At 37.3% G+C, this 23,572-nt stretch overlaps 1 protein-coding gene across 1 annotated transcript; it reads left to right on the top strand.

Annotated features, from left to right (window-relative positions):
• Positions 1 to 5,250: 5,250 nt before the first annotated feature.
• Positions 5,251 to 20,421, top strand: LOC135711394 (17-beta-hydroxysteroid dehydrogenase 13-like). The gene is made up of 5 exons (XM_065234271.1): positions 5,251 to 5,474; positions 5,545 to 5,874; positions 19,768 to 20,024; positions 20,083 to 20,196; positions 20,324 to 20,421. The coding sequence occupies exons 1-5, from the start codon at positions 5,283 to 5,285 to the stop codon at positions 20,394 to 20,396; spliced, it is 966 nt and encodes a 321-aa protein (XP_065090343.1). The 5' UTR covers positions 5,251 to 5,282; the 3' UTR covers positions 20,397 to 20,421.
• The last annotated feature ends 3,151 nt before the right edge of the window (positions 20,422 to 23,572 follow it).

The raw sequence follows: 23,572 nt of genomic DNA, 5'->3' as shown, positions 1-23,572 counted from the left end.
CTACGCAAACATATAACGGAACACTCTAAAATTGCATGGATTTTAGCTTGGAACATGGCTTGGCCATCTGCCCATAGGAACCGATATTTCTATCCCTGGGCCAGTTACTCCTGCTCCCACTTGATTGTTCAATCTTGAACCATCTGTATAAAGAAAATCGATCCTGGACAAAGAACCGGGCCACCAAATTGCCATGAATTACCGCCCAGGGTCAACTACTTGAAAAAGTCGATTGAAATTGTATCTTTTCTCCATCCAGTCTTCGTTGTTCCTTACTAGAGAGTTAATACTAACAGTTTTTAGAATCCTAAGATCTCGTCTAAGGTCTCCTTCAAAGAGTTTCACTGACCTTGTAATCCTTAGAGCACACTTTTCGGCTTCTAATTGTACCATGATACAATTGTGATAATTGATGATAATTGTACAAATGATACCAATTGCTGTTGTCGTTACGTTTTGGTCTTCGTTTGAATTAATAATAGAACATAGAAAATGCGTTCTCATCATCAACTCTAACGTTTCATTTGTAAAAGTAGTAAAAGAGCCATCCTCTTTTTTCAAAGTGCTCAGACCATTGGAATGATCTTTAGCGAGTATTTTCTGCAACCTAGCAGTTGCTGGAGTATTTTCAATGTTCTCACATGTATGCCTCCAGTGTATCCTCTTTGATCTCCGTATTTCCTTATTATAAGTGGTGAGGGATTTCTTATATTGTTCCCACTGTTGTGTTCGTTTAGCCCTATTGAAAAGCTTCCGGGTTTTTTTACGAAGTTTCTGTACTGTAGTGTACGGTTGGTAGTGTAGTACAATGAAATAAACATTTAACAAAATACTTTCAATTGTTGACAACTACTCGCAATATAAATGTAATTTATTAGCAATATGAACATATTTAGTGTTACTACAATAAGTTGACCCCAGTCTGTCTGTAAATGCATAATACATTTATGCGTTATAATAATTTGTAACAATGAAAAACATTTTAAATGATCGGATAGAGCAACAATCAATTACTCGTCGTCATCTATCACTACTATTTCTGGTTTGTCCTCCAACCAACTGCACTGTTTTTTTGTAATGAGATTGTGACAATCATCATCCATTTTAACTTGCTCCTGTACTCATTTCATTTTATCCTATGGGGTGCAAAAATATGGGGCAAGTTGAAATGCTTTAAATATTTCGGAAAATTAGTGTGACCGAAATTTTGTGTGCAATCACTCTAACTGGCCTTCATATGTACATCACTGGATTAAATTATACAAAATTCATCTTTTTGGGGAAGATAACTACTTCCAACTACTTGTTTTAACAGTAAAAAATGCATATAGGTGCTTATTACACTGCGTAGTTCCACGCCAAATGACGAATCGATCAGACGCGACCTTCTCCGATTTGAATGAAACTTTTCATAATTGTTTGTTATGGTCAATCAAGTACATTTGAGCTTAAATTTGGCGATTTTGAATCTTGTAAAAAAACTTCAAAATGGCGTATTCAAAACTTTGCAATAAACCATAACACGAAATCGTTATTTCCAATCAAAATGACGTCTGAGACAAAATTGTAGGAAAAATAATGCTTTTCAGAAAAAATATAAAAGATTCACCAAATTAATGTAACTTTTGGTACAAATCCATAAAAGTGTTAAAAACTTTAATAACAGAAAATGACCCTCTTCAATATTTTTGAACCATTTCTATTAAAAAGCATACTCAAAGTTCTATTGTATTGTGAAATTTTCAAGTTGAACACTTAAAAATTGACAAAAATCATGGCATAAATTTAAGACTTGTTGTTTATATGTATTAGTTTTTGTAAGTTTTTTCACAGAAAACAATTTATTAGGTCTAAGCAATCAAATTGTGTGCAACAACATACCAACAAATCGTTTTAACAAAAAGTTAAAACATTTGACTAGAAGTTCTTGTTCTATGATATTTATCAATTTTTAAGTGTCCATTATGAAAAAATCTATTTTTTGTGAAATTTTCATGTTGGACACTTAAAAATTGATAAAAATCATAAAACAACAACTGTTAATCAAATATTTTAACTTTTTGTTTAGACGATTTTTTGGTATATAGTTGAACACAATTTAATTCTTTGGACCTAATAAATTGTTTTCTGTGAGAAAACTTGCAAAAAGTTGTATAAACAAAAAGTTTTAAAGTTTTTCCATGATTTTTGTCAATTTTTAAGTGTCCAACTTGAAAATTTCACAAAAAATAGAACTTTGAGTATGCTTTTTAATAAAAATGGTTCGAAAATATTAAAGAGGGTCATTTCTGTTATTAATGTTTTTAACACTTTTTAGATTTTTTACCAAAAATTTCGTAAATTTTTGTACCATTTATATTTTTTCTGAAAAGCATTTATTTCTTCCTACAACATTGTCTCAGATGTCATTTCGATTTGTTGTGGCGTTTTCGTGGATTTATTGAAATATTTTAAATACGCCATTTTGAAACTTTTTGCATGATTCAAAATGGCTTAATTTCAGCTGAAATGTGAATGATTTACCATACAAGGCAACTATTTATATAAAGTTTTATGCAAATCGGAGAAGGTCGAGTCTGAAAATCATTTTTTTGCTATTTGGCCTGGAACTACTCTGTTCAATCACAGTGATATCACACTTCTGCTAATAGTTACGCCTTTCTTTTCAACTTACCCCGGTGTACCTTATTCAAGCATAAAACATTATAAGAAAAAATGTTTCACCCTGGCAAAGGTTTTCCGGATTTTCCATGCGGGTTTTTCGTGGATTGCTGAGATGATTTACTTATGCCACGGATACACTTGTATGAGAATCTATGAGCATAAGCATTATTTGTATAATAATTATGAGCACTTAGCATAAACTAGTAATCCTGACCAAGATTACCAATGGATTTTTTTTTTCAAAAACGATTTTTTTTAAGTCAATTTTTGAACCGCACGGCCGATTCCAAAGATCAAAATATAAAATGAAAGGTAATTAAAAATGCTTCTTAGGAGAAATATGATGATAATACTCTACTTGTCTTTTTTGATTTATGTTAGCTATGTATCAATGGAGACGTATGGTAGTCTAGTCGCTAAGGAGTATTGAGTAAAAACCCAAAACTTGATAACTGATAACATCGCTGATTTTTTTAAATTTTGTGTAAAAAAGAGAGAATATCTATTCGTATTACTATGTCCTAAGGATTTCCTATATACATGGAACTGCGAATAGCGTTGGTATCCACAACCTATTTCCACTTATCTCCAACTCTTCCTGGGTCTCTCCTTAAATGATACTGCAAAATAATTTGAATATCCAGCTAATTTGTCAAATCTTACTTAAGGCTCACGCACATTTGTTTCGTTTGCGAAGCGTTAATGCAAATTTGATAGTTAGACAATAGATTGAGCTTTTATTTTGCAGGAACGTATTACAACCGGATCAAATGTGCGTGACACTTTATGCATTGTGCGCCGGCCTTCAACCGTTTGCACTTAGCGAAATGGAATCCTTTTAGATGAATTGGAACCGCATTTCGCTGCTGACCTTATATTTTATTCTAACTGCATAATACTCCAGATAGTGGTCATTTGAATTTCATAGACTTAACAACTAATCAATAATCCAAAAAGGCCAATAATTCGGTCAGCGTCACATCCTGATTTATCCAAAACTGAATTGAGGCACACCAAATTTTATGCAATTCAACTGTTTATTCCTGTGGTGATGTTTCCTCATAATGTTCAATGATTGGGATATTTTGTGGTTTTGTTCTTGATCTCTCAATGAAAATGTTCTATTCGGAATAAATTTGTAGATGGAAGCATCACAATAGTAAGCGGCTAAATACATAAAAAAACTGTTCTAATAAAACAACGTAGACAGGACCTTCACCCCTCCCCCCCCCCGTAGACAAACGTAGACATTTTTGGAACCCCTCCCTCTTCCCCAACCGTCTACGTAGTTTATGGACAGCCCCCTACCAAAACAGATTTAAACGAAAACACCCTAAACAAATTAATTTCGAAGATAATTATTCCGATACAGCAATTATCTGTCAATTATAGCGTAGCTAATAACCAATAATCACATCCCACGTTTCGAATCATAATTCATCATTCCGCTCTTGCTCCACGACTGGGAAGTTGCCTCTTCTTGACCAAATATTTACAAAGAACACTGTCCGCAGCCTAATCCGGTTACCACCTCCATACCCAAGTAGCAATGACTCAACACGAACATAATTGGCACTTACACCCAATGTGAATTCGTCGTCTCTTTCGTTCTCCCGCTGACGTCAAATTCCATCATCCATTTAAACAGCGGAGGAACAAAAGAGCTGACAAATTATCTGGGCCTCACCTGTTTACATCTTATTGACTTACACCGACAGTAAACTACGTCACAGTCAATGATCTTAATAATAATTGATTCAGTGGAATAGTATGCGTCAACTTTCCCACTGATGCTTGGTGTACGTGTAAAGATGTTCAAAAGATTTTAGTAGATTGTAATGTGCAACCAGATACCTTAGTATTTGTAGTTAGATATGTAGGTATCCGTTAAACAATGGTTCTCGTACCTGATCTCGTCTCGTTAAAATAAAATCTAGCTGATACCGTAGAACCCCGTTAGTTTGAATAGCTAAAATGGAAATTAAAGGGCGCTAATTTAGAATTGATTTAACTGGTACCCCTTCACCGATGCGTAACGCTATTGGGCACCTGTGTGTGTGTACCTTCCATTTTAGCTATTCAAACTAACGGGGTTCTACGGTATAGTAATAAATAGGGCCCTCTGATAGCCTAGTCAGCAAGAGCACAGCACAATAGAGGTGGTGGGTTCGATTCCCGAATTTATCGGATTCCCTGGGTCATCGGATAATATACGAATGCAAAAGTGCTTCAGGCTTATAAAGCATTCAAAAACTGTGGGAGTGCTCACAGAACACTCAGTTCAGAGTATTCACAAATAAGAAGACGAATACGTAACTGATGTTTAAAATAATATTGAGCTGAGAGCAGATACGCGTTCTAAAAGTCTCAAAGAGGTAATGTGGAATTGATGAAAAAAATCCTCCAAATCCTAGTGTTAAACTGTTGAAGTGGAAACTTTGCTTGTGTGGCATCCGGACCCGGTGAGGGCTTGTAAAAACTGTGCATATTTTTTGTCGATTAATTTTGCCAACACATTTTTCTACAACACGTCACACTCATTGCGCCGGGATGGCAGAAGTCATCATCATCAGTCTTTCGGGGAAGTTCAATCTCGCAGCATATTCACATCGACCAGGATGAAGGAATTGAAAAATCGCTCTGGAGAAGAGTTCACCGAAAGTGTTCCTATCAATGTGTTCATGGAATTATTCTCTATGTTAATGGATATAGTGAAAGCGATATTGATGGCATTGGCAGTTCTCGTAGTGACCATAATTCGAATTTTGATTCCACCTAAACCGAAAGATGTATCCGGACAAACCGTATTGGTAGCTGAATATTTTGCCAACCTCCAGTAATAGTGAACTTGTAACAAACGCTCCGTAATTTCCATTATAGATAACCGGAGCTGGCAATGGGCTGGGAAAAGCCATGGCTCACGAATTTGCCAGCCGAGGAAGCAACGTTGTGGTCGTGGACGTCGATCTAGTGGCGGCAGAGCAGACGTGTGAAGAGCTTAGGCGCAAACAGGTAGCCGCTTATGCCTTTCAAGTGGATGTGTCGTCATACGAGCAAGTGGAAGCGTTGGCTGCCAGTGTGCACAAAAACGTTGGACCTGTAGATGTTCTGATCAACAATGCAGGGGTGGTTAGTTTCAATTTCCTGCGAGACGCAAACGAGGATATTATAAATCTCATGATCGACGTGAACGTGAAGGGAACCATATGGGTAAGTGATGTAATTCGTTGGACCACAGAGAGCAAACATGGAAGTTCGTTCAAAGTGTGTTTGCAAATTGTTTACAAACGCCGCCAACGTCTTGGACTGACAGGTCGAGCAAAGTCCAGCATCAAAATGACAACTAATCGAAATCAAATTTTGATATCAATATCAAACTGGAACCATAATTTGATTTCAGTTTGCGCGAGTGACTAATTTGATAATACATTTTGTGGCCATTTTGCTGTAAATTTTCTCTTCCAACATATGTTTGTTTTCATTACCTTAGCAGATCATCAAATTGAATACTCGTTTCGTCATCAACAGCAAAAATTAATTATCATCAAATTGAGTTTTCCGTTTGCTCTCACTGATAGCAGATAGCTGTTTTCAATGTGATGTCACAGGAAGATTTTTTGCTCTTAATTTTGATACTTTAACCAAAACCAAAACGACAGCAACCTGAGTAGCGACATCACAACCAGTGCTACCAGATATACCGATTTATCGGTATTTATACCGATTTCCGAACTAGATACCGATATACAGATAAGGTTCCTCAGAATACCGATTTTTAAGATGTTCTACCGATTTATAACGATTTTTTTTTTGAATACCTCATGTTTTTTTAGCCTTCAAAATTCTACAAAATCATCTCAAAAGATGCCTTACACTTGATACTCTTTCGACTAATGTTTGCATTTCCTCCTTTTGATTGGCTACCCATCAATCGAGAAAAAGTCGATGACTCTTTCCGGTAATTCCTAGATAATCATTATTTCACTTCCGGACGTTTTTATTCATTTTTTAATTGCCTGAAGCTTCATCCAACTTTCCCTGGAATTTATTTCCACCTTTTCTTGGAAGCTTCTTCAGCCTTTGCTCAAATGATTCTTTGATCTTCTTCCGCCAGTTTTTCCAACTTTCTCGGAACTTCAAGGATGCTATCAGATTTTTATTGCGGGTCCACACTAGCTGCAGGAACATTTAAGAAGTTCTGAAGCTTCAGAAAAGTTCAGACTTTTGGGTTAGTTTCGGTACATTAAAGACAGTTTCAAAAACTTCTATTCAAATTCAAAAACCCGGAAAAAGTCCAGCGAACTCCAGAAAAATTAAAGAAATATCATAAATATTTTGGAAACTTCACAAGTTCAAAGAACTTCAGGGAAATTTAATGGTTATCAGGAACTTCAGTGAAGCCCATCAGAGAACATCAGGATAGATCAATGAATTTCAATGAAACTGCTGATATTATAAAGGAGTTCCGAAAAACTCAGGCAATTTCCGAAAACTTCAGCCATGTCCTGAGGGTCTCATGCAAATTTAGGAAACGTAAGGGAAGGTATTTATGGGAAGTGGTATGCTTTTTTAATGTCAGTTTATAAATAAAAAAAATCAGGAAGATCAGAGAACTTCAATGCTGATGTTACAATAAATTAAAAAAAAAATTGAGAGCACTAAAGAGATTTCGTAATCTTCAAGAAAGTCCAGAGACCTTCAAAGATGATTAGAGATATTCCGGTATTCTCATTATCAGTGAAATTCTCAGCGCTTCGAAGATCACCAGAGAACTCCAAAACAATCCCTAATTTCAGAAAAATTTCAAGAAGATTTAAGGAATTTCAGGAATGTTCCGAAAAATTCAGGGAAATTGTGAAGTCTTCAGGGATGTTTTATGAATATCAGGAAAATTTTCTGGATCATTAGAACATCCCCCAGGAATCTCTTTCTTCCGGGATGATGTCCTGGTTTCTTTCGACTGTTCCGTTAGCGCTTTGGCTTCCCATTTTCTTCAGATGTTTCTTGCAATCTACGTTAGGAAGTTTCTGCTAGCGTCTCCAGGAAGTTCAATTAATTCTCCCAGAAATTTCTTTCGTCTTCTTCTGGAAGTTTGACCATAAGCCAATGGTTTTGTTTTTGTTCGACTTCTATTGAAAGATTTTTCCGAGATCTTCTGGCTTTTCCTGGAAATCGCTACTTCTGAAAATCTACTTCGGGTTTCTGAAACTTTTGTGGCTTCCTTTGGATGTGTCATCCGATATTTTTTTCCGATAGTTTATTTAAGTTTTTGCCACAAGTTTCTCAATTCGTGTCTTAGAAGTTTCCTGGATGTTTTTCCAGCTTTTCTCGAACATTATCTTCTTTCGTATTTCTTTGGATGTTTTTCAGCTCCATTCAGAAGCTAATTTAAACATTCCCCGGAGTTTTCTTCCAGAATTTTCCGATCATAGTTCAAAAGCTAAAATGTTGCTTTGATTAACAGCTTTCTCAGTCTTAAACACTGCAACGACAGAAAATCTAATGGCGTTTCAATGCGTTGGGACGGAATTGAAACTCGTAGAACGAATTTAGAATCAAGAAGCAGTGTTTGTGACTCTTTATCAAATCCAACGAAACGTATGGAAAGGTGAATAAATTTGCAAGTCATCTTTGACATAAATATTCCATTTTTTGTTCAAACTCGTTCAGAAAAGAGAGGTAAAGCGCGGGTTGTTCTTAGTAGGACGGAAATTAGATCAAAAACCCTATTTAATTGAAAAAAAAAACTACTTGGTCACAATTTCGATCACCATTGGAGGACAACGATAATTTAAAAAAATTAAATAAAAAAAATAAAGAGTGTTTCCTTTCAAGTCCCAGTCGTTACCATTGTTAAAAAATTGCTTTCAAAAACGGCAAACATATAAGATTAATTAAATAGTAAATACCGATAAATACCGATTTTTTAATACCTTCGATACCGATACGTTTTAAAACAATTTGGCAACGCTGATCACAACATCAAATTTAGTTTTCAATTTGATCTCAGACTTTGCTCGGGATTCAAAATTTTGCTGGAAGCATAATGGCATAGATAAGTTTCAAATTACACCGGGCATCAACCGGAGCAGAGTCTGAGATCAAATCGATCTCTTATTATGATGTTCTGATGTTCATGTATTTTATTTCTCAGGTTGCTCTCGTTTTGTTCGTTTAACCTTTTTAACGCGTAAAATAACAAAATCGAGAGCAAAATATTCCTCAGTCAATATCAAATGGAATAATTGTTCTGCTCTCTATGAAAGGGGAATTTACGTATTCTCGTCAATAAACATCGTCTACACTTATAGGGTTAAATACCCCATTTCCGGCCTATTAAGCACAACCCGCACTTTGTCTTTCTTAATCTAGCGCAGTTTAGCACCAAACGGAATGTTATTATCACTGATGGCTTCCAAATTTATTTACCTTTCCGTATGTACCGTAACATTTGATAAAGAGAAACCAATCGTTGAGATATTGTAAAAGTCTAACACTACTTCTTGACGCCAAACTCGGTCTACGGATTCTAAACTCGGCCTAACGCATTGAAACGCCATTGAAACGTCAATGAATTCACTTCGGCCTATCGGATGAAGGTAAAAATTGAATCGGTTGGAGCGTTTCTTTTGTTTTTGGGAATAATGGGTGCAAACCTTCATATTACGCGTGCTCATTGACTTCGTTCCGTAGCTAATTAACTAAAGTATCGTACCAAACGCATAATTGACTTGTTAACTCTGAAAATCATGGATTTATTTGAAGTTTTCTGCTCGATAGGCCTAAAATGGGCGAGTAGGCCGAAGTAGTTCTCTACCCTATTAGCAATTTCTCAGCGTCACACGCTATGTTTAAAAGCGACTTTTATTCAAAGTGAATGTACCTAAAATTGTATTTCACTAGATGATAGATTGGGACGTCTTGTTTCATAATCTTTAAGATTTAAAATATTTCATCGGTAAAAATTTGATTACTTTCATTTTTTATGTTTTTTAAACGTAAAAATACGTTTTGATTAAAATTTTTTTTATTGAAACAAGATGTCTCAAATCTAAAAACAGCAGTTTTTTTCTCTAGTTTTTAGAAAAATTTACGCGCAAAATATTTTTTCTGTGTTGCAAAAAGTTGGTCTAAAAAAAGTAGAAGGGTCTGTGCCTAGGGGCACGAACGAAAGCTTGACGTAGGACCGCTAGTGGACGGAATAAATGTGAAGAGCATTTAGTTCTTTTAAGGGCCTGTTCATAAACTAGGTAGACCTAGGTAGACAGTTTTTTGGGTTTCTTGACCCCCCCCCCCTCCCCCTGCGTAGACAATTGACCATACAAAAAATTTAAAATTTGTATGGGCCGTGGATAATTGTCAACCCCCCCCCCCCCCCTAAACTGTCTACGTAGTTTATGGACAGTCCCTAATTGATCAATTATCTATTATCTCAACTCTTTCCGTTTCTGAATTGTAGGCGTACCAAATTTGTAGTATTTTTTTTTTCAAAGAGAAAGTTGATTAAGAGAATCAATCAAAATCACTTGTACCCCTGCTTCCAAGTTTGGTTACAAGATTACAACTCTGGAGAGCATTTTGTGTGGTCGTTGGGGGCTTGTGGTTCTGAGTATGGACAGACAAGCACAGATAAATTCTATTCCAACTCTTTACTGATGCAAGCTTGATGGCCCTGAAAAGGGCCGTTTTATTAAAGAGGACATCCATGGCCACTTACGCTTGGCGTGTTTAGTGTAGGTGACAGCATCACGGACCTCATTTTCCAGGAATACCTTTACCACACCTCGTAGATCAGACCGGAGATACGTTTGACACCACCACGGCGAGCCAGACGACCGATGGCGGTTATCTCGAAGAACTTTGCTGTTCACCACGCCGTCCGAAGCGAAAATGAGCTAATGCCATTCAACAGCGCTGTTTTATATCTTTTCAGGTTAAAGCAGAATGATGTGCAACCAAGTGGTATAAAAGCTACAAAGACTCCTCCCATTATGAGTAGTTTGCTATCAAGTAGCGACACTGGTTCTTTTCCTTTTGCGTACACGGCAAATGAGAACGACCCAAATTTGAGTTTAGTTTACTCATAATCGCCAAAAGTGCAGGAACTCAGCGATGAGTAAATTTGTCTCATGGTTTCGTGTGGAAAACCTAAAAAATCTGCCAGAAAATGAGGAAATTGACGAAAATTTTATTCAGTCTCGGAGTAGTACCAATAGACTGAGTGAATCCAATCTTTACTTTTCTCAAATTCGGGAATTTTTCCCTGGAAAATCCTGGAAAAACCTGGGAAAACATGAAGCAAATTTACTCATCGCTGAGTTCCTGCACTTTATTTCTTATTTCTGAGATACCTAAACTCAAATTTGGGTCGATCTCATTCGCCGTGATATCACCTTGAAAGATATCGGCGCCGGTGGTTAGCGTGATTACCTCTCACCCCAGCAGGCCTGGGTCCAATCTCTGATCACGCCTTCCTTCGGGAAGTAAAGCCGTTGGTCCCCGGTTGAGTTGATGGGTCGATTGGTAGGGTCCAGGTGTGGGAGCTGCTTCCCTGGCGTTGGTAGCATTGGAGCTCAGTAAGGAAAACAAATCTCGCGTCACTTTTCAATAGGTCCTATCTACATTGATCGATTCTCTTTATCTACACTCTCTTTCGTAAATAACTCGGCTTCACAAATGTTTCCTTCGTCGAATAAGATGCTAGATTGTTGCTTCTTCCATCGAAAATATCCGGCCGTGGCGATTCAAAGTTGATCAAGGTTGATCAACATAATGTGTACCCCTGCTTCCAGTTTGATTACATGAGAATTTTGTGTGATCGTTGGTTCTGAATATGGACAAACAGGCAGATGAATTCTATTCCTACTCTTTACTGTAATAAGCTTGGTGGCCCTGAAAAGAGCCGTTTTGTTGCCAAAGTTGGTGATGATTTAACCTCCGAAACCAAACAGAGTGCGTCTCTGTCACTTCAAAACGTAGATGACATCCATGGCCGCTTACGCTTGGCGTGTTTAGTGTAGGTGACAGCATCTTGGATCTCATTTTTCAGAAACACCTTCAGCACACCTCGTAATTCAGACCAGAAATACGTCAGACACCGCCACGGCGAGCCAGACGACGGATCGTGGTTATCTCGAAGAATTTGCGTTTAGTTCTGAATATGGCGATGAGTATGCAAAATATTACGCAATTCCATCCTCCCTATTTGTACGCGCCCGAGGATCGGAGGCGAATGCCACTTCGACTTGTTTCGTCTACTTACTACTCTCTGACGACTGTGCTAGGGAAGCAGCATATGCATGTAGGTAATTGGTGGATTTGTTAGTCAATTCGACAATGCTTGACATTTACCAGTTTTTCAATAGTTTCTTGTTGAAAATCAACATTCGGAAGCATTGTCATCGATGCGTAGCCATATTTATGATCGATTGGTGATAAAATTATTGAAATTGGACCAGGGGCAGCTGAGTTATTAACGGTCAAAATCTTTCTTAATTTGTTACATGTTCCATTTTCGGTTTTCACAAAGTGTACCCCCATATAGAAATCAAAGACGTAGTCCTACGTCAAAACCGCAATTTTTTCGTATTATATTATCTCTTAAGTTCAGACGCAAAGTCATTGTGCCTACTGTGATTTGTATCATTGTTGTTGTCATGAAATGAGGAGGTACAGAAAGATGCAGATCGTCAAATGCATTTGTATAAGTAACGCGAAAATATTACAAACACAAATAGTGTCGTCACTATTTGCATGGGCAGCCTACAGAGCCCTACGCGTATGTAGTTGAGATATCGCTTAAATCATACAATAGTTTCACTCACACAACATAGCCAATTGCTTCACCATTGAAGATATGTCAGATTTTGTATCATCAATAGTTTATTGGTTTATAGATTTATCCTAAAGTTCTTTGCGGAAGTTGTTATCTTGCTGTGTACAGGTGTTCAAAAGGTAATATGATAATTGTCTGTCAATAATTGTAATCTAATAGCTTGTAATCTAATATCTATCTATATAAGTTGTTGTCCATGATTTTTCAAAGGACCACATAGTGAGAACCCGTAAAGATACGAACAACGATTCCTGCCATCTTTATCAGGTAGCCAGAGAGACCATGAACTCACTGATACCTCTGAGCAGTAAAGAACCTGAACGGAAAAAGGAAACTGATGTGTTAAAAGTTTGTTCATCGTGACTCTCTGAAATCTCTCCTGTAGACGAAAGCTTATAACCCAGTTATACACGTGTTTATAATCTCATTATTTTCACTGTAATCTGGTAGCAAATTTGCAACGATCACTGACTTCGGGGTTTGATGAATGAATTTCGGCTGTTTTGCCTTTTTAAAGCACAAAATGCACACTTTTCCACGGTTCTCATCGTGACCACACATTATGGTTTTTACTTTTCAATTGAAGCATACGCTTATATTGATGATACAAAGTCTGACACATTTTCAATGTTGAAGCAATTGGCAATGTTGTGTGAGTGGCACCATTGTACGATTTAAGCGATATCTCAACTCCATACGCGCAGGGCTCCGTAGGCTGCCCATGCAAATAGTGACGTCACTATTTGTGTTACAATATTTTCGCGTTACTTATACAAATGCATTTGACGATCTGCATCTTTCTGTACCTCCTCATTTCATGACAACAACAATGATATAAATCACAGTAGGCACATTGACCTTGCGTCTGAACTTAAGAGGAGATAATATAATAAAAAAAAATTGTTGATTTTTCCGGTTTTTTTTAGTCCAACTTTTTGCCATGACAACACAGAAAAAATGTTTAACCTGTAAATTTTTCTAAAAACTAGTTTTTAGATTTGCGACATCTTGTTTCAATATTTTTTTTAAAAATCAAAACGTATTTTTACGTTTAAAAAAAACATGAAAAATTAAAAAAAATCAAATTTTTACCGATGAACTATATTAAATATTACAGATTATGAAACTAGAGGTCCCAAACTATCATCTAATTAAATGAAATTTTAGGTACATTCACTTTGAATAAAAGTCGCCTGTAAACATAGCGTGCGTCAAGCACTCATATGACGTGTTTGTTTGTTTACATTTATCTTCTGCGTGCTTTTCTACCCATTCCAATCGACAGCATTGTCCAAAACGGGTTGAAAATGGTTTTACAACGCTCCAAACTTCTCAGGTGAGTGTTACTATTGTCGGCAGCCTCTTTTTCGTCGGCAACCTTTCCATTTGAACTGCGTGTTAATCAGCTGTTCTATCATCGGAAACTCGAAATCAGCCGTATTTTGAATTGCATATGTTTCATTTGAAGAAAAACCTGGCATAACAAGTTTGCGTAGCCGTAAAAATATAATCAGATAGAAGCTGAAAGACTGTTGTTTTAGTGTGACAAAATAACCGATTAAATTGTGGTTTCCGAAGACAATCAACTCGCAAAAAAATCCGTTCCCATATTCGTGAACGAGAGCCGTGAGCTATAGTTCACGGTGTACATATCTTTCTACACGACTACCGTTCACGAATATAGGAACGGATTTCTTTTTACGAGAATGGGTGCCGAAGCCATCATTTACCATATCTGCATTTGTAAACAAAGATTCAAACATCAATTTGTCGAAACTATTAGCACTCCCACGCAAACTAATACCACCATTATACCTTAAACATCCATCTTGAAGATGAATGAGAAGAATTACAATTATTTAAGATGTAAGTTAACAAGTTGATGTAAAAAAAATGATTGAATTTAACACTGTCGACATAAATGGCATCAACAAAGTTGTGGGAACCTACACAACGCAAGCTCTGATTGAAGCTGATCGTCTAAATAGACCCCATTTTACGGTAATATCAGCTATACTCTTAACCTGGATTGTTGATCGATAACTCGATAACGTCTTTTCGTTAACGCCTGCTATGCGAATTTCCTATTGCGAAAATACGTTACGACATATGAGTGCAGTGCAATGGTGTTTTTTTCTTCCCGACTGTCATTCAACCAATTGTGCTAAATTTCTGTAGGCGACTAGTTTATGGTTACCACTAATCACATACAAAAAATAAGCTCAATTGAGAAAAAACAAACAGGCCAGAAATAGCGACACCACTCACGGCGTTCATCTGGGTTCTAAAAGCGTGTTCAGTAATAGCCCTCTGGACGTAACAGAAAAAAAAAATAATTGGACGTGTCTATTTGATTCGTGTGATCGGATTTTTTTCTATTTTTTTTCCTTGATTTGTTTTCCGTTGATCTTGTTCTCCGTACTGAGTTCCAATGCTACCGACGCCAGGGAGGCAGCTCCCACATCTGGACCCTACCTCTCGACCCATCAACTCATGAACCGGGGACCAACGGCCGAAGGAAGGCGTGATCAGAGATGTTATGCCTCAGAAAATCCCGGCGGCGCCGACTCGGATTAAACCCAGGCCTTTTGGGGTAAGAGGCAATCACGCTTACCACTACACCACCGACGCAACTAGCAAAACAAAAATGTATCAATGGATGATCATTTTTTTAACTCAATTCGGTAAAAACTACAAACATTGAGTGTGGTTTTTACCAAATTGAGTAAAAAAATTGATCTTCCGTTGATGTAATTTTCTCTGACCACAGGGATCAAATAGACACGACCAATTATTTTATTTTTTATTTTTGCTGTTGCGTACAGAGGGCTATGTAAATAAACAAGAGCGCTTCATGAGTAAAAGCGTGGGGAGTAATGAGATTGGGGAAAAAATTAAGTTTAAAGATTTAAATGATTATAATTAAGTTTTCGCATGCAAAGTAAAAATCATCTATCAATCCTATTATAATCTTTTACATCACCATAAATTTCATTCGCTGTTCGTTCAAATCCGCAACAATCTCAAAAACAAAAACTGCACCTAGAGCAGCTAATAGTTTTCCGCTATTCGATGTCACGTATAAATCTAATTCGTAATTGAAAGTAGCTATGCTGCAAACAGTTCCTTTGTCGCCATGATTCATCTATTCAAGGAAGCTTCTGACCTATTTGACTTTGACATCAAAGCCTCCAGGTTTCGTCATCGTTTGCTGTCGGCCAATTTTTAATTTTTAATGAGTGACTACATTTAGATTTAAGTGTTTCATTGAGAATATCAAGTAAGAAGGACTATAATAATAGTAATTTGTATACCAAGTACAATCATTCTCTATGCCCAGGGAAGTCTTGAAATTTTCCAACCCGAAAAATTCTTAGACCAGACTAGGAATCAAACCCTGCCATCTATAGCATGATATTGCTTTGTAGCTGTGTCTTTACCGACTGATCTAAGGGCGGCCCACTTCAGATTTTTTTTTTCAAAAATGAATATATATTATTTTGAGGACTACCTTACTGTTTACAATCACCAAAAGAAGGGACTTTTTAAGCATAAAAACTTGATAAGCAAAGTGCAGACTACAGTTTCAGGTTCCGATCACTAGGGACCAGCAACCAACGATAAAGGCAAAATGCTTGATACTACTACCACGATAAACTCTCCCTGTAATACAGCTTGATCGGAATTGTAGAAGGATAATGATATATTGCTATGTTACGATATAGGGGAAATATTGGCTTCGCCAATACCTTAACCTATTATCGTCAGGGGGTAAACAAAGTCCTAGAGCACTCAAATTTGGCAAAATAGATGCTCTCAAGGATGTTGTTTACCCCCTGACGATAAAAGAATAAGGTATTGCCGAAGCCATCCTACATTGTTGAGAACATAACTTGATCGGAATCGAGAAGAAAATACATTACAAAAAATTCCCATTAACACACGTGTAGGGTAAGATGGTGCAAAACGCACTGTTTAAGCAAAATCGTCAATTACTGGCATATGAAGGCTAAAATCAAGAAGAAAGTAATGGTGTATGGTTCATTACCATGTTTTCTACAAAGATCAAGTGATTTCGAACTAACGATGAATTTTTCATGATTTTCATTCATTCATTTTATAAATTGGTTCCAAAATGATAACGGGGCAAAACGCCTGACTCATGGTGCAATATGCACCACAACATTGGGGTAATATGCACCGCATGATAGACAAACCATAACCCATACAAGTAGAGAATGCAAGGGCATGAGGTATTGCAAATGATTATTCCTTTATGTTACATCAGAAATAAGGTCTCAATGGAGTGTGATTCATGAAGTAAAACAGCTAAAAAATATACGAAAAGTGAATTCGTTGATTTTTTTGCGATATATGCTGTTAAAAGCTTAATTTGAAGCCGACGATTTTAGCAACTGTGTCATATTTTGCACAAAATGCTATGATCAAAAATTATTTGTAAAACCTCCAGTTGAAAACAAACACGATCCGTTACCCGGAAAATGCATCTGAGGAAAAGTTATCGCTGTTTTTCTATAAGTGGGCATTTTACCCCAGGGGTGCATTATAGGTTGTTCTCCCTTATCATGTCCGGCTTTACTTCGCTTGCCAACAATTTAGTCGTTTCCTTCTACCGACCCGAGCAAGCCATATTCCAACGGCCATTTGTCATGAAAAAAAGGGAAGAAGGTTATATTGTTGGTTGCAACTAAAACTGGACTGCCCCAAAAATGCAAAAAGTGTGATAAAAGTGCAAGCTTACGTCAAATCGTTTTGTTTTCTTCGGAGCACTTATTTCTTGCTTCATAAGGAATAAGTTCACCGAAGACAATAAAACGATTTGACATAAACGTGCACTTTTATCACACTTTTAATAAGTGAAAACGCGCTTATTTGTCCAGTATGGTGAGAAATGCGCAATATCATTATTGATTTCCATTACTGACATGGCGTTATCGTTCGAGAGATGATCGCTTTTCATTTTGTCATTTTGAGATATTTTTGATTCCTTGCTAGGGACGCAATGGTGCATTGATAGCTGCACCCAGACTAGCAGGCTTGCCTAGTGAACTGAGGACTTCGCGCGATAAGTTTCGTATCGATTCATTGAAATTAGCATTTTATTTAATAATCCGATGTTTATTCAACTGAAACATATTCAAACACTAACTTGGCGAAGAAATTAGAACTGTTTACAGGAACCTGCCTCAAAAAACAGTGGTGAGCCGCACTGATTTACGAAATCCGCATGGTTTACCAACGTTTTTCCAAGCACGGTTTAGGTTAAATGTTTTAATTTCGTCGTTACACTGGTTTTTGAACATTTATCAGTCGACTAAACATCAGATTCATGAAAAAATCACACATTTAAGTGAAATGCGATAAAAACTGTCCGGTGCAGCCTCGGTTCCGAATCTGAAGATTAGTTTTAACTGCTATACAAGTATTGTCGAAAGTTCTACACAGAAGTCGAATCGATTTGCGGTTTTCGACCAAGTTTTTTTTTATAATTTTCTCAATCTCAGTCTAATATTTGGTCAAAATAGAGCAATTTTTGAATTTTTTGACAAACGACTGAACAAATTCGTTTCATTTCCCATTTCAAGCTTCGAAGTTCTCTCGCAAATACAAATCGTAGCCAAATTCGCTCATATGTGGCACAGGTGTGGGGGATAATACAATACAGATCAAAAGAGCACTGGGAAGCAGGGAATTGATTGAATTGAGCAGGGAAATTATCCACCATACAAATCATCAGTGTAATTCCCACTAAAGGCCTATTGAAATTTATCTCTCTTAAGTACTCATCCCCCTAGGCAAACATGAAGCCACAACATGGAGAATTGAAACCTACCCAACTAATAACCCAAGATTCAAGTAAAGAAGGAAAATCTAAACTCTTCATAGGAAATAGTTGTAAATTTGAAGTTGGGAAAATTTCGCATAAGTACACATATCAGGCTTTTCCGTATATCATTATGGCAAAACGCTAAGACGATTAGTACAAAAGTTAGCTTTTCCCATAGTAATCCCTTATAAAATTGAAAGGACCAGCTACAAAGCAAGACCATGCTGGAGGAGGTGGCTGGGTTCGATTCCCGGTCCGGTCTAGGAATTTTTCGGGTTGGAAAATTTCTTGACATCCCTGGGCATGAGTATGATTCTACTTACCACACAATTATACTAATTCGAAAATGGTACCAGGCACCGAAAGCTCGCAATTAATAACTGTGGAAGTGCATCTAGAACACTAAGTTGAGAGCACGCAATAAGCTAATATACGATAAGCAATAAGTTTTAAATGATAATAAGAAGCAGAAGACGAAAAATAACAAGAAAAAGAAGAATAATAAGATCAGAACCTGATTTGAATTCGATTGAGTGGGGTGGAGAAAAATCGATAGTTTTGTCGAAACACGTATCTGTGTCATGGATACAAAATACTTATTGAAATTAAATGGAAAATAATTAAATTTTTTTTGATGTTTTTTGCAAGATTAACGGTACGTAATATAGGCTATCTTGATATCAAAAGTCGAACATATGACTTCCAGTGCTCATTGCAAGATAGTCTGTCTTACGTATTGTCAGCTCTATAGTTTGAAATGCGTCTAGTTGGGTAATACCGTGCCATATAACTGACTAGGTTATTTGAGGCTACAGGTGTTACCATTATACCACATAATTTACCTGTACTGAGTGTTTTATTCCCTGGAACATTTGAATCATCAACAAAAATAAAGTCAAGATTGTTTAACGAAATCTGCCATACTCCTGAAATCAATTTTCAAATAGATGATTTAATATGGTTCAAAATATGGAAGCCCCCGGAGCAAATTCCAGCATCAAAATGACAGCAAATCGAAATCAAATATTTATATCAACATCAAACTGAAATTATAATTTGATTTCAGTTTGTGCGATTGACAAATTTGATAACAAATTTTGCTTCCATTTTGCTGTACATTGGCTCTTCAAATATATGATGTTACAGAATTGTTTTCATTGCCTCAGCAGAACATCAATTTAAATACTCGCTTTGTTATCAATAAGTAAAATGTATATCATATTGAGTTTTCAGTATGCTTTCACTGATAGCAGAATTAGTTGTCAATGTGATGCTCTCAATTTTGATTTTTTAATAACTTACACGACCAAAACGACATCACATCACAACATCATATTTAGTTTCTCAGTTGATCTCAGACTATGCTCGGGCATCCTGCCTCATTCTACAATTATGTTTACTCCATATCTAACCGATCCAGATCACAAAACATTTTCTTCCGAAAATGACGGAACTCAGGCGCGGTCACATTGTTTTCATATCGTCCCTGGCTGGCATTCACGCCCTTCCGTGGGCAACCGTTTACTCCACGTCGAAGCATGCCGTGAACGGATTAATGAGCGCAGTAACCGAGCAACTACGTCTGGAGGGCTATGGCGATCAAATTCGTACAACCTGCGTAAATCCGTACTACATTGCCACGCGAAAAGATATCGTTGATTTTTTGAAGAAGCCCAGGTAGGTTTTGGTATACTCGTTTGAGGATTCAGTACATTCTTAATGCCTATTTTTTTAGATTTGAAGTTTTAACGACAGAGAGCACAGCACAAACCATAGTCCAAAGAGTACTACAAAATGAGACAACTGTTACCGTTCCAAGGTTCTTTGGATTAGGAATAAGGATGATGCAGTAAGTAAACCGTTTTGTTACAAAAAAAACATCAAATACCTACCCAACCGGGGTCAAAAGTTGTGACCGACCTTACACATGTTACCGATAGAATCATTCATCTGTTTTTTATTTACTTTTCTTGCAGGCTTTTCCCAATAGGAATCCAACAAATAATAAGAGACTACATTATGAGAGAATATGAGCTAAATTCGTCTTGAATATAATGATTTCAGTCTACCTGACACCAAAGTGCGAAACAGGTGTATTCAGTTCCTGAAGAAAGAAAGTCCAATTTATAATTTAGTAGATAGGGAAAGTGGATGTAATGTCGGCCTAAATGCCCATAATTTGGGGCCATACATAAATTCAGCAATCGACTAAATTTTAAATAGCGACCAAAAATATCCATTAGTACCGTCCCAATGACGCGTTCATCTAGATAAAATTGATAAATAGCCGATTTTTAGCGATGGGACCAATATTAGATACATAGGCCAACATTAGAGCCATTTCCCCTATTATATAGGTAGTATTTGTAAAGATTATTATATTCAGGTTGAAGAAAGTACCCAGAGGAATAGCCATATGCTTTTCTTCTTTGATTTGTTTGCCTTTACTGACTAGGCTATGAGGCCCTTTAATATCTGACCACAAACATGTGGTTTCTTCATGTTTACTTCGAGTGACATTTAATTTGAGCGGCTGTCGTCTGCTTCAGCGTCACGGTTAAACGAATACTTTTTTGATCGTATCGGTAGTATCGGTTGAATCCGAAGTATTTGAAGACTCAATTTTTGACAACTCTGCGTGAAACCAAATATACCACATTGGAGGGTATATTTTTCAGAGAGGTGCACAAAATTATACAATCTGCAATTCTTGCATCCTATCATGTATGAATGAAATCCCTTTTTTGAAGCCTTTTACAAATTTCACTATCTTTCAAGATCACACCAGAAACGCCTTGATCGCCAGAACAGGGCCTGTGTACATGTGGAGCGAATATTTCGTGAGAACATAATGAGAATACATCTGGTGCATATCAATAATATTCCAGAGCAGTTAGCTACCTTAATGATGTCACTGCCAATCACGATTTTTGAAGTCACGACATTCGCAGAAAATTTGTTGATAGGCTCATAATGTTTATACTCCGTATTCATCAACCATACAAATCCAGAACTTGACAGTCGATCAATGGCTTTGTAATTTAAAAAAAAATTTACCGTTTGAAATTGATTCTTTTCTTTTTTCTTTGATTTGTTTTTCGTCGATTTGTTTTCCGTGCTGAGCACCAATGCTACCGATGCCAGGGAGGCAGCTCCCACACCTGGATCCTACTTATCGACCCATCAACTCATGAACCGGGGACCAAGGGCTTTACTTCCCTTCCGAAGGAAGGCGTGATCAGAGATGTTATACCTCAGAACATCCCGGCGGTGCCGACTGAGATTGAACCCAGGCCTGCTGGGGTGAGAGGTAATCACGCTTACCACTACACCACCGGTGCCGCTGTTTGAAATTGATGTAAATATAAACAATGTATCTCAAAAGATTTTTCTTGTGTTTTATTTCCAAAAGTCAAAGAGTACCTATTTCACTTTTCATATACAATCATAGGGTAGAGAACTACTTCGGCCTAATCGCCCATTTTGGGCCTATCGAGCAGAAAACCTCAAATAAATCCATGATTTCAGAGTTAACAAGTCAATTATGCGTTTGGTACGATTCGTTATTAACGATTACTTTAGTTAATAAGCTACGGAACGAAGTCAATGAGAACGCGTGATATGAAGGTTTGCACCCATTATTCCCAAAAACAAAAGATGTGCTCCGACGGAATAATTTTTTATCTTCATCCGATAGGCCGAAGTGAATTCATTGGCGTTTGAATGGTGTTTCAATGCGTTAGGCCGAGTTTAGAATCCGTAGACCGAGTTTGGCGTCAAGAATCAGTGTTAGAATTTTGACAATATCTCAACGATTGGTTTCTCTTTATCAAATCTTACGGTACACACGGAAAGGTAAATAAATTTGGAAGCCATCAGAAATAATAACATTCCGTTTGGTGCTAAACAGCGCTAGATTAAGAAAGACTAAGCGCGGGTTGTGTTTAATAGGCCGGAAATGAAGTAATTAACCCTATAATTTTGTAAATCTCAAAATTTCAATTGCAACCTCAATCTCAATACTCGTCACGCTTTTTCTCGTGAAGCGCTAGTGTTTATTTACATCGCTCAATTTAAGCCGCGTTTGACGGTTTGATTTGAACTTTTGATTTCAGTCTTCACGCGTTTCTTAAAAAACATGTACAGTCAACAGTTCTGGAGGAAGTATGAAGAAAGTTCTATGAAAAGTCGGAAAAAAATTGGAGAAGTTCCAAGACAAATATTAAGAAGCTTCTGGTGGAAATTTGAAATAATCTTGAGGAAAAAAAATTGGATGACATATCCAGATGAAGTCAGAAAAAAAATTAGATATCGGATGCGTCAGAAGCTAAAGGGCTTACGGAACAGTCGAAAGAAACTTCAAGGAGAAGTTGGGGAAAAACTACTATTACAACTTACAACATTTTCAGTCATCTCACTGCGTCCTAGCAAGAAGAACGGTCGACTTGTTTCGCGCTCCGTTAATTTGGAAGTTTTCTCGCTATTATCTGACGTAAATAATCAGTTTTTTCTCGCTTAGTGATTCCTGGCATAATTCCCGATAAATTTATCAAAAAGTGAGTTTTTTTCTGAGAAGAAAGTGTGTTTTCGGCATCATCGGAAGGAAAATTGTTTTTGCGATTGCCAATTCGCCAACCATTTTGCGCACCATCGGTGCGTGGTCACGCATACCTGTGCACACGGATCATCGTCATCGAGTGTCAGCATCTGCCTCCACATTCAAACCGCTCATCCATCTCGTGTGTTCAGCTGAGTGCCGAGCTTCATACAAGCACACACCAACGAAGACCGCCCGCACACGCGGATCGAAGATCATCAAAGCTGCGCGTCGCTCCGCTGCTGCTGTGTAAACGCTTGGTGGTAGTAGTATAGGATTATCAGATAAGTTTTTGTTCTTGTTTCTTTCTCTCTCCCATCAGTTAAATTTTAAGTTTGTGTTTCTGTGTTTGTATTTTTTTTTTCTCGTGTATTGTGTCCGAGTAATTTTGATTATCGTTGCAGTGGTAGAGCGTTTTTCGCTCCCACTAGTACGGCAAAATGGACATTTTGTCGGAAGACGAAATGGACGTTTTGTCGGAAGATGACACCACTTTGCCACGCGATAGCAAGAAGGGTCGAAAACGTCTGTCATCCCAGAAATCAGATGATGCCATCCCTGCTTCGTCATCTCAGTCTGGTAATGGACAGGGACAGATAAGCCCCCGATCGCGAGCCTACCCAGAAGA

The sequence above is a fragment of the Ochlerotatus camptorhynchus genome, unplaced genomic scaffold, assembly GCF_037179485.1.
Source record: "Ochlerotatus camptorhynchus isolate MF236.1 unplaced genomic scaffold, CSIRO-AGI_Acam_v1.1 ptg000432l, whole genome shotgun sequence".
NCBI classification, from domain to species: domain Eukaryota; kingdom Metazoa; phylum Arthropoda; class Insecta; order Diptera; family Culicidae; genus Ochlerotatus; species Ochlerotatus camptorhynchus.
This window is presented reverse-complemented; position numbering and strand designations above follow the sequence as displayed.